General features: G+C 45.7%; 1 protein-coding gene and 1 long non-coding RNA gene across 2 annotated transcripts in view; one reads left to right on the plus strand and one right to left on the minus strand.

Moving 5' to 3' along the window:
• The window catches only part of ADSS1 (adenylosuccinate synthase 1), a 29,572-nt gene extending 28,110 nt beyond the window's left edge, over positions 1–1,462 (minus strand). The window contains exon 1 of the mRNA XM_084270744.1: positions 1,206–1,462. Within this exon, the coding sequence (XP_084126870.1) occupies positions 1,206–1,388 (183 nt within the window). The 5' untranslated portion in view covers positions 1,389–1,462. The remainder of the gene's footprint in view (positions 1–1,205) is intronic.
• LOC311197058 lies at positions 979–6,792 on the plus strand. The gene is made up of 3 exons (XR_014617615.1): positions 979–998; positions 5,885–5,968; positions 6,117–6,792. It is a non-coding gene; the product is annotated as an uncharacterized lncRNA (long non-coding RNA).
• The last annotated feature ends 4,339 nt before the right edge of the window (positions 6,793–11,131 follow it).

The following is an 11,131-nucleotide window of genomic DNA, read 5'->3' on the forward strand; positions in this document are numbered from 1 at the left end:
TCAGGACAACCAAACAGATTATTAGCACTATCGCTATAGTATATTCACAATTAATTTTTAAAAACAGCTCTTTTAAAAGTGATTATTATTATTTGGGATGACCTGTGTGTCTGATCTGGTTTGTACTAGGCAAACAGAGCCTTAAGAATCCTTGTTTTACATTCAATTCAGAAACAAACACCAGCAAAGCCACGTAAGGTGTTTCCTGTTTTCATCAAACCGTTTAAATCTTCAACTTCCACATAACTTGCAGGGTGTTTTTTTCCACTTTACTCACGCCCCATTCTCAAATATTTTCAGAATAAACTTACAGGCGCTCTGCAGGAAGCACAACCTACCGCAAGAGCCCCTGCGGTAAAACCTAGAGCCACCCGTGAGGTTTATCAGCAGCTGCTCTCTGAGGTTTATCAGCCGCCTCATAACGCTCGCTTGGGTCTTGTTTTCTTTCCCCGGAGGAGCAGCAACCCGGGAGGCACCAAACCCCTGACAGGCAGCGCTACAGCCTTGCAATCAGCTCAGCGCACCCCGCGACTCCGCTCCCCGCACCTCGGCGCCGGGAAGCGGCCGGAGCGCGGCCCTCCGCCGGCCGGCCTGACCTCGCTGCTCCCCGGGCCGCGGCCGCCGGCGGCGCTGCCCAGCCCAGCCCGCCCCGCCCCAGGCAGACGGCCCTCGTCCACCGCCGCCCCCCCCCCCCCCCCCCCCGACCCACCCCCCGCTCGCAGGCCAGCACCTCGGGATCCCATGTCGCTTATCGTGAAGGGTCAGCTATTTATATTTATAGTTCAGGGCTTTTTCTTTCCGAGTGGCATTTCGAGGCGCAGCCGGGGAGGGTTGGGGGAGGCGGGGGTTGAGGGGGGGGGGGTGGGGGGCACACGGCTGTCTGCCGGGGCACATTCGCGTCCCACCGCTCGCTGCGGAAGAGGGGACGGGGAAGAGGAAGAAGGAGCGGGGAGGGGAGAGAGAAAATCAAGCGGAACGAGGAGCGGCATTAGATAAAGGCAGGCAGGCGGAGGGAAACAGGGCTTGGGGGGGGGGGGGGGAAGCGGGGTGCAGCAGGGGAGAGAGAGCGGGGACCGGCGAGGGAAGGAGGGCGCCGGGCCGAGGTGAGCGGGGGTGAAAGCGGGAGCCCAGCCGAGCACGAAACGCAGGGGCGGGGAAGTGCCAAGGGAGAGCAACGGGCACAGCCGGCCCGGCCCGGCACCCACCTGGCACCGGCACACAACGTCCGACTCGGTGGCCAGCAGGTCGACCACCTTGCCTTTGCCTTCGTCCCCCCACTGCGCCCCCAGCACTACCGTCACTTTGTTACCGCCCGGCTCGCTGCGCGCCCGCTTTAGCCCGCCGCCGGCGTGGCTGCTGCGGTCGTTGGACGCTCGAGTGCCCGACATGCTGGGTGAGTGGGAGGGAGGGTGGCCGGAGCTGGAGCCGTCGCCTCGCTCTGCCTCTCTCCGGCGCCAAGCCCAACCCCTGCTCGCTGCCGCGCCGCGCCGCCGCCGCCGGCCTTTAACGGCGCCGCCGCCGCCCGCCCCGCGCGGCGCGCTGACGTGCGGGTCCGGCTGCCCCGCCGGCCGCGGCCGCGCTCACACACGCAGGCTCCTGTCACACACGCGCAGGCTCCTCACACACACAGTCTTCTGTCACACACACACAGTCTCCTGTCACACACACGCAGTCTACTGTCACACACAGTGTCTTCTGTCACACACACGCAGGCTCCTCACACACACGCAGTCTCCTGTCACACACACAGTCTCCTCACACACACACGCAGTCTCCTCGCACACACACAGTCTCCTGTCACACACACAGTCTCCTCACACACACACACAGTCTCCTGTCACACACGCAGTCTCCTTGCACACACATGCAGTCTCCTTGCACACACAGAGTCTCCACACGCAGAGTCCACACACACAGAGTCTCTCCACACACGCACGCACCGACCTCAGAGGCACAGGGGCTGTGTCACTGCAGCACACGTAGCCCTGAGGCATCTGTGTGACAGGGAGCTTGGCAGAACGTGGGTCTGTGTCACCCTCACACACACACACACACACTTGTCTGAGGCCTGTGGCACTGACAGACAGACAGACGTTGGGTCAAGTCACGCAGGGCTGTGCTACGATGAGGCACGCTCACGCGCTGGCCTGAAATGTGCAGCTGTGTCACTGGCGTGGGGCTGAGGCGCGTGGCTGCGTGACAGACACAACACACAGCTCTGGAGCGTGTGGCTGTCACAGCGGCCTCAGCCCCATGGGGCTGTCACGGGGATGTACGGACACGTGCCATCCTGAGGTGCGTGACTGTTACTGTGAGACACAGGAGCAACGCGGAGGTGTGTGTGATGGTGTCACGGCACAACAGACCCTTTTCAGACCCGTCTCTTGGTCCTAGGCACAGGGACTGCGTCACCATGAGTCACGCGTGCACTGCTGATGCGCTTGAGCCTGTGTCGCTGACAGACAGACAGACACTGGCCTGAGGAACGTGAGCTGCAGGACAGATGTTGCTCTGAGGCATTTGGGGACTGCTGCTGTCAGGCAGACAAAGAATTGCACACACATTGTAGTATAATATGTGCACGGGTCCAGCCAGAGAGCCAGTGCAGGGAGAAGGGCGGGCTCACAAGCGGCTCCAGCACACACGGGTCATGAGACACAAACATCCACCCGCTGGCCCGAGAAACATGGCCAGGGCACTGCAAGTTTGACAGACACACACGCTAGCCTGAAATACACACGACTGTTGCTACTGAACTGGCACGTACCTCCTTGACAGGCACATACATTTACTCTGTCTTGGTGGCCTGAGACAGCCGAGAACCTTTGGCAAGGCACACACTCACACCCACACATACACTCACACGCTGACCTGGAAAGACGCAGGACTGTCACTGCAAGACAAACAAACAAGTGAGGTGCGTGGAGCTGTGTCACAAGGACAGATTTAACATGCCCACTTCCCCGGTATGACAGGCAAACAGACACACCTGGCACCCATAGACCCTTCCCCATGTGAGAGCCATATGCTAGGCTTGACTCTCTGCAACACATGTCCTGCAGCTCCAGGCATGTGGCACTATGCCCTTAAAAATAACAACTTGAAAAACGTCAGCTTGCAGACTAGTCTGAGGTACATCCAACTGTGTTAGCATGAGTCATACATATACACACGTATGCCTGCACACACATGCATGTACAGAGGCAACACACCAGCAAAACACACCAGGTAGCAGCTTCAGGCAGGAGGAGCTGCACCAGCCACTGCTTGCACGGGCCTCCTGGCAAATGCATGTGTCTGATTCCTACCAGGAGAGCTAGTGACAGAAAAGCAGCATTTGCAAGGGGCACATTCCTCCTCTCACACTGTGGCTCAGATGAGGTGCCATGATATGTATGAGATCACACAAAGACATTGTGTATGCAGTGGTCAAAATACAGGAAGGTACTCACAGTCTGTTACTCTGGTATAAGGATGAAAAGAAAGTACTGGAATACTCAAATGAACTCCTGAGGAAAAAATAAATAAATAAATAGAGAGCATGGAAAATTAAAACCATCTACCTATTTGTATACACATATGTGTATGCATTTATGAATCTGTGTGTATAGAAAGAATACAGAACATATTCCAGAGTCCAGCACCTTGCAAGCATTCATGGCATCACACAGAGCAGACATTTGCTCTGCTTCAGTTTTAGCATTTGCAGTATTTCCTCCAGGAATAGGAGGTAGGGAAGATTTAACACTCTGTATACTCCAGATAGTATTTAGCATCAATCAGTGGAGGTGATAAATATGGAAGACTGGAAGGGAGCGCCCGATGTTTGAGCCTGGGTCCCCCCACTACTGCAGTCAAATAAATCATGCAATATCTTGCTGTTCCCACTGAGTAACCATTCCAGAGCTGTTCTAGTTTCAAACCTCTGCTAATTTCCAGCCTTCTGGCCAATTTATATCCATATGTTCTGTGCTGATGTTGCCATTTAGCTTAAATACCTATACTTCTCCCTTTCCTGTGTTTGTTTTTATAGAAGGATTACATCCAGTCTCTGGCTTTGTTTTGATCGGCAGAAAAAGACAAGATTTTTAACTCTGTCCTCTGGAGACCGGCTCTCAATTTGCTGGTTTTCCTCATTTGCCTTGCCCTGCACCTGTTCTAAATTTGGTTCATGTTTCTTGAATATGGGTATCTGGAATTGTACACTACATGGGAATTAATGTCTTCTCCTTTCAGCTGGAAATATCTCACCTAAGACATTCCCAAACTTGTCAAGTTTCACCTACATGATGAAAGTCAGCTGTTCTCCCACATTTCACGGCACTGCTGGTATCTTACACACCAAAATACTGCTGCCCCTTTCTGCCATTGGCACTTCACAAGCACAGTACAGCTACTTGGCACATATATATTCAGGTGTTACCTGTGATCTAACATAGTCTGAAAGACAAGCCTCCAGTTGGGGTGTCAGAATTTTATATTATATAATTTTAACTTTAATTTTGACCATTATTTCAGTTGTAAGGATGGTTGGCTTCTGTGAAGTCTTTTAAGATGTTTAGATCTTGTAATCTAATACACATTAAATGTCTGGCCACAGCTCCTCAACCATAGGCTTTATGCCAAAATCTTCGGGCTTCTTTCCCTGGTACCAGCCAGTCTAAAGCTGCCCAGCATTCCAAACCAGCCGAGCTTGAACTCGTTCTACCTGACATGGGAACAGCCAGCACTGGCCACGTGTCTCTTCACAACCACTCACTGATTGCTCGGAGATTTCATCTGAAAAACTTCTGCACTGATCTTGGGCTTGTTCAGCTTGGAGAACTACAAAAGAGGAGATTTTTGTTGGCTATTAGGAAAAAATTCTTCGATACGAGGGTGGTGGATCACTAGAAGATGTTGCCCAGAGACTTAGTGGAGGCCCCATCCCTGGAGATACTCAAGGTCAGGCTTGATGGGGCTCTGAGCGACCCTCACTGAAGGGGGGTTGGACTCGATGACCTTTAAAGATCCCTACCAACCTTACATATTCTATGATTCTGTGATCTATCATCTCCTCAATCATTTGCAGCCAGCCTGGTCCTCATGTGCAACAGAAATTCTTGTTAATGACTTAAACTTTTCTTTACTGGATACCTTAGTCCCCTTTGAAATTGTACTCTCCCTGTAGTCCACACCACTTCGAGCATCTTAATGAAGTCCATGTCTACTGCATTTGGTCTATCTTGATAGTTGGCAAAGGAAGCAAGTGCCAGAGTGATCTGTTTCTACTTTTGCTTGTCCATTTTGTACTTTATCCAAGTTTCATTTCCCTCCAGGCTTTTATTTCAAGATTTCCTCTAAAGCTTTCTTTACCGTTCCATCAAATCTTTCAGATTTTGTTTGCTGCTTAATACCAAAATAATTTTGTGCATTAAAAAAATAAAAATGGTATTGTTTCAGCGTGGAGTATGTATTAGTCAGGCATTACATTTACAGTTGCTTTTACAATTTGAAAACCTGAGCACCAAGGGCAGCAAGATGCAGCAGTGGAGTCACTCAGTTCCCTCACACACACCACTGACTCTCAACCCTGACTGCTTGCGAGTCAGCTCCACACAGCTGCCATACACAAACACCCCTTGCTGCCAGAGATGTATATTCCTGGCCCTGTTCTCTGCAGGAGCAGCTGTACACAGCCACGTTTTGAACACAGAGCTGTATTTATTATTACTTTCATGGCATTTAGTGTTGCCATTCTTTATTTTTCCCTTTCCTCTACAACACCCTGTACCTTTTAGCAGAGGAAGTTATTTTATAACTTTTCTTCCAGAGTAACATTATTGCTGTTTCTTTTACTTCACTGGTTGGTTTTGGTAACATTGTATCTTATCTTTTTTAAAAGCAAACCATCCTGGCGTGACTACGTGTAAATTGCCCTGCGTAAGGACACAGTCCAGCCTTTTTAACAGGAGGTGACTGTTTTCAGGTATATATTCTCGAATACATTATTTTCATACATCTTCAGAGTGACTGCCTTTTTTGTTTTTGGTGCATAGAAAGGTGCAGTTTCTCTGCTTTTAATAGCCATGAAGTATTCTAAAGTATTCTCAGTTTTTCTTCTGATGTTATTTCAGATGTAGCAAACCTGAACATTTTTCTCACCAGCAGCAAGAATCATGCTGGAGACTAGGATGTTTGTTTTGAATAGGAGTCAAGATGTTCCATGGTTACAAAAGAAGTCAAACCATGCTGAGATGGAAGAACAACCCCGTAAAATGAAGAAAGATGTCCCAAAATTCTTCTCTGCCCTGCTGAACCAGCTGGGGCAAGATGAGATCCAGTTGAAGACAGTCTAGAAGAAGAGTGCCGCGTGCACATAGATTTGGAAAACCCTAGGATGAAAAATTGAGGAAAGCCCCAGGGTGAGAACTGGAAAGGGCTGGGGTTGTTTAGTTGAGGAAGAAAAAGAGCAGAGGTGGCATGAGAATGGCCTCCAAATGTGTACAAAGCTGCTGCAAATTAAAATGGGGAGGTATCTTATTTTCTCTGTGGTGGATATAGTGAAATGAAAATGCTTTTTTTTTTTTTTTACTGGGTTAAGCCAACTGGTCTGATAAATGTGGACAAATTTGAAGGCATATAAATCCTTTACGGTTGCAACACCAAATTATGCTGATGACATTTTATCATATGTGAATATGTTACTTAAAGTCACATTTGTAAGTCCTGTGTAATTAGAAACAATAAGAATTTTACCAGAGAAAAGCTCTCGTATTTGACACTGAATATATCAACATAAGAAAGTGGACTGAGGGGCTGCTTTTGATGTTGTTTTTTATAGATAATGATGATAGTTATGCCATGGAACTCCTTGTACTGTTCATACAAATTTACTTGCGCTTCATCTTTGAATAGCATTTAATTTCCCACTGCAGTTGCAGTATTAGAGCTACATATATAAATTCACACCAGATATTCAACTGCACATTTTCACTTTCTGTTCTTAAGTGTCTTCAGTTCTGTTGATTACTCTGGTCATTAGCTGTCCCAAATTTGCATTAGAAGCAGCTCATTTTTCCACTTGGTCAGCTAAAGAAACCTCTATATGTTACTTTTCTTGAAATAACAAAAATATAAATATATAGCGTTTGTTATGTTATGCTATTTGTCTTTAGATATTGATCTTTGCAAGTATCTGATACAATTCTCCTCAGGAGTTTAAATGCCCAGTAATGAAGCTGCTGCAAGAGAAGCTGAAGACAATAAAGCAGGATAGTCACTTAATCCATTATCAGGGAAAAAAAACAGGGGAAAAAAAAACCCCTTAATGTATATATATATGTAAACATGTTCCAAGGAGTTAACAAAACCCTTAACCATTTGAGTCTCTGGAATCAGCAGAAGGCTGTCACCAAGCTTTTTTAGGAAATTGTACCTTAAATTTTATTCACAGAAAAGCTGGGTTTAATACATGGAATCAAGTAGGATATCTCTGTTCTCTTAATTGTACCATACATTTGAATTTTGGTAACAATTTCTGACTCAGCTTGGTTCTCAACAGTTTTCAGTAGTTGCAAACCCTCCCTTGTGACCTGTTAATAATCCGTCAGTGCTGGGAGCCTTCATCTCTTCTGTTTGAACTCAGGAGAGCAAGATTACTGCCTACCCGAAGAGACTGCTGCTGTGTGTTGTCCGTGGCAGATCTGTCAACTGCAGAGAAATGATCCCCAGACAACTGGATAAACCAGATATTGACACTGACAGAGCATGTGACTGGAGTTAAGGTCAGAGATTCAAAGACTGCAGGATTGGGGCCATAAAGATCTACACACAGGATTACCCCGCGTGCCATATATCGCTGGCTTCAGGGGAGATACCTGCAAAGTTAAAGGTGTACTTAATTCTTTGTGGAACCAGGCCTTGGTAATCCTGTAAGCACATGCTAATAGGGCTTCACCAGATTTACTTTTTCATTCCCTCCTTCAGAAAATAAATAGGTAACATAATTACTTAACTTGCTAATTATATGATTTAAAAGAAAAGAATGGATAAAAGGTTTTACGTAGACTGAAGAATGTTAATATGAGCTGCAACAGCCTGCCATGTCAGATTTGATACCCTCTGTAATTTATGTCACCATATCCTGACGTAGATTAAAATAGATTAAAAAATGCCTTATTATCGCCAATGCTGTACGTAGTTTTCTAAAACAAGTACTGAATAGTCTAAATACTCTCTCATGTTTGAGTTTACACCCCAAGAACTAAAACCACCTTCTTACAGAGGACAGAAAATAACAACACTTCCATCTAAACTGCGTGTTGCAAGTGCAGAAGGTTCTTATGGTCTGGTGCTCCCTCTCTTCACAGGGTTGAAACACAGCCTTAATCCTTACAGCTGCTGAATGTCACTTTACAACTTTATTTTATCATAGCGGAGGTACTTTTCTGTATTTATAGCAAAAAGGCTCAGTGTTCTCCTCTGCAGCTTTACATCAAGCACATTATGATTGCAAAGTACTTAAACCATATTTGCAGTATGGCTTGTCAAGACAATATTGAAAACTTCATTTTGGTCAATGGTCAGTGAATTTTATGTATTTTAAAAATTTATTTCTTAAGTTAAGTCATTGTGAAAAAGGAGGTAAAAGGTGGCCATTTGTTTAGACACCAGATGCAAGGAAAACCTGAGTCTTCCAAGGCATTGAGCATCTAGTGTGATATTTACACAAACTCCACTCAGATTTACCAATAGCATTTTTGCAGTGGTTCTCTGAAGAAGTAAGGCTTGTAACCAAAAGTTACTGGCAAAAATCTTCAAGAGAGTAGTTGCCAAAATACAAGTTTAAAATACATGCATGCCAGCATTAGCACGAGAAATGCTTCACAGCCAGCACAGCAAACACTTCTCTGCATTTACGTCCATCAGCCGTTCTTCAGCAGAGCACAGAGGCTCCTTTAAGCACACGTAGCCACTGTAAGGAATCAGGCCTCTAATCAGAACAAAGCTAATGTTGTGGTAGCAGTGACACACCACTCAACATGCCTACCACAGTGATGCAGCACAGCATCAAGTTTAAGTATGTGCAGTTTCCTGTACCCCTGAAAGACTTCCAACAACTATTCAGAGAAATAACAGCATATCACCCCTGAGGAAAATGGCAGTAATTTGCTCATTGGGAATGATACTTTTCTAGCATCCCATCCCTATCATGATTTCTTCCAAGCATTGATGTGCACTAGAAAATTGATGTCTTGTGATACTATCTGCTTGACAATTACATCACCCACAGCTAAAACACTCCCACTGTATTAGATCAGCTACAACTAAACAGATAGTTTCCACCTAGTTAACAAAAGTCTGGCTAATAAAAGCAGAATTAACTTTCATTAAATGTACTGCTCTTTCCATACTCTCCCTTTAGCCTCTTTGCATCTTCTCCTTTCTGCTGTTTCTTCCTTTTCTCAGACTTTGAAGCTTTCTCCTTCCTTTCTTGATTTTCCTGCATTGAGACAGAAGGAGAAAAAAAAATCCGAGTTACAGAAGGAAAAGCTGGTTGAGAAATTCTCAATTTTCAATGAACTGAATATGCACCATGCACACTTAAAACTTTCATCTGCTGGGGTTTGAGGGTGAAGAGCAGAACAGGGCTTCCTGGTCAGTCCCTTTGGCCTGCTCCATAAGGTGATGTTACCAGCAAACTATTTAATTAGCTTTAATGGCAATGTTTGGACACAGACTGAAATGCATTCTTCTTAATGAGCCCTTTTGTCCACAAAACAGAACATTAATTTAACTTAATTAGCATTCTGGAGACTTATCCCATAGCAACCTCAATTTTTATATTGTTTGTATTCAGGAAATTCTACCAGAAATTTCAGGAACTCTTCAACTGTGTTAAAAACCAGTTCCCAGTTTCTCTTCAGGCACCCATTACATTTGCCAGCTGTATTTCTACACTGGTGTTCAGTGGCAGAGCCCAAGCTGGATGGTTGTTGGTACCAGTTATACAACTGCCAGGGTAGCATAAATCCTGCCGGGATTCACACAGACAGGCAGGACTCTGGTTTCCAGAGAGCTGCTGGTGCAGGAATGACATGATTAGCCAGAGGAAGAGATTGAACCATTACTTTTAGTAAAGGAGGACTTTCATGCACTGGAAGAGCATTTCTGGGGTTTGATAAAGTAGCACAATCATAGGAGAGAGTAGTCTTGACCAACTGGGATAACTGTAGAAGAACATAAAGATGACAAAACCCCATTTTCTTAAAAGCTTACACAGTCCTTATTCCAGAGCTGCAGTGATCGTCATCAACATTGCCATCACCACCTGGAAACTGGATTACAACCAGTCAGTAGCTAATCTACATGTTGTAAGTAGATCAGTAGCTTCTGAGCCTGCTGCCATAGACAGAGCTGCTGTTTCATGTTACAATTTTTAATAGCATTTAGGAAGATGTTGATGATTAAGTACAAACAGGATTCTTGATGAGACATGTCTGGTCTCCTCTGCAGAGAGTTTAACAGCAGCAAAGACCTTTCCCCATTATAGTAAATAGATTTATTTGATTGCTGCCATTATTTCCGTAAGATGGGCTGAAGAAGTCCCAAGAAACATGCAAAAGCTTCTTAGAGCCTTTATAGAAAGTAAAAGCCTATGATCCTTTGGTCCAAAGAAATTTCCATACAAATAAAGAAAACGTAACCGTTAATAGAATTAGTCTCTTGGAAATATAGGAGCATTGTAGGCTCAAGGTTATGGGGACCTTCACTGGATGCCTAGAAAATGAGAGAAAAATGGCGTGCTCTTGACAAAGAAAGAAGATATATTTGCCCTGAATGGAGGGTGCTTCTGAAAGAACAAGTACAGGCAATGAAGTCCTACAGAAAGGCTAAAAGCCTTTCATCACCATATGCCTCCTGCCTGCCTGATAAATTCCTGCTGTGCCTTAGCATTATGTCTTTGAGGTATCATGGCTGTTGAGAGACTTGCAGATCTGTGGGCCCTGGGAGAATGTCTCTACGTAACACGCCACAAGAAATAAAGAGGAATTCAGGAATACATTGTCCAGCTACTTGATTAGCACACATGCTACTGAGAACAAACCAAAACACACTAGAAGTGAATTTGTGGATTGAGCAAACCTGA

Source organism: Gallinula chloropus (genome assembly GCF_964237585.1).
Source record: "Gallinula chloropus genome assembly, chromosome: 14".
NCBI classification, from domain to species: domain Eukaryota; kingdom Metazoa; phylum Chordata; class Aves; order Gruiformes; family Rallidae; genus Gallinula; species Gallinula chloropus.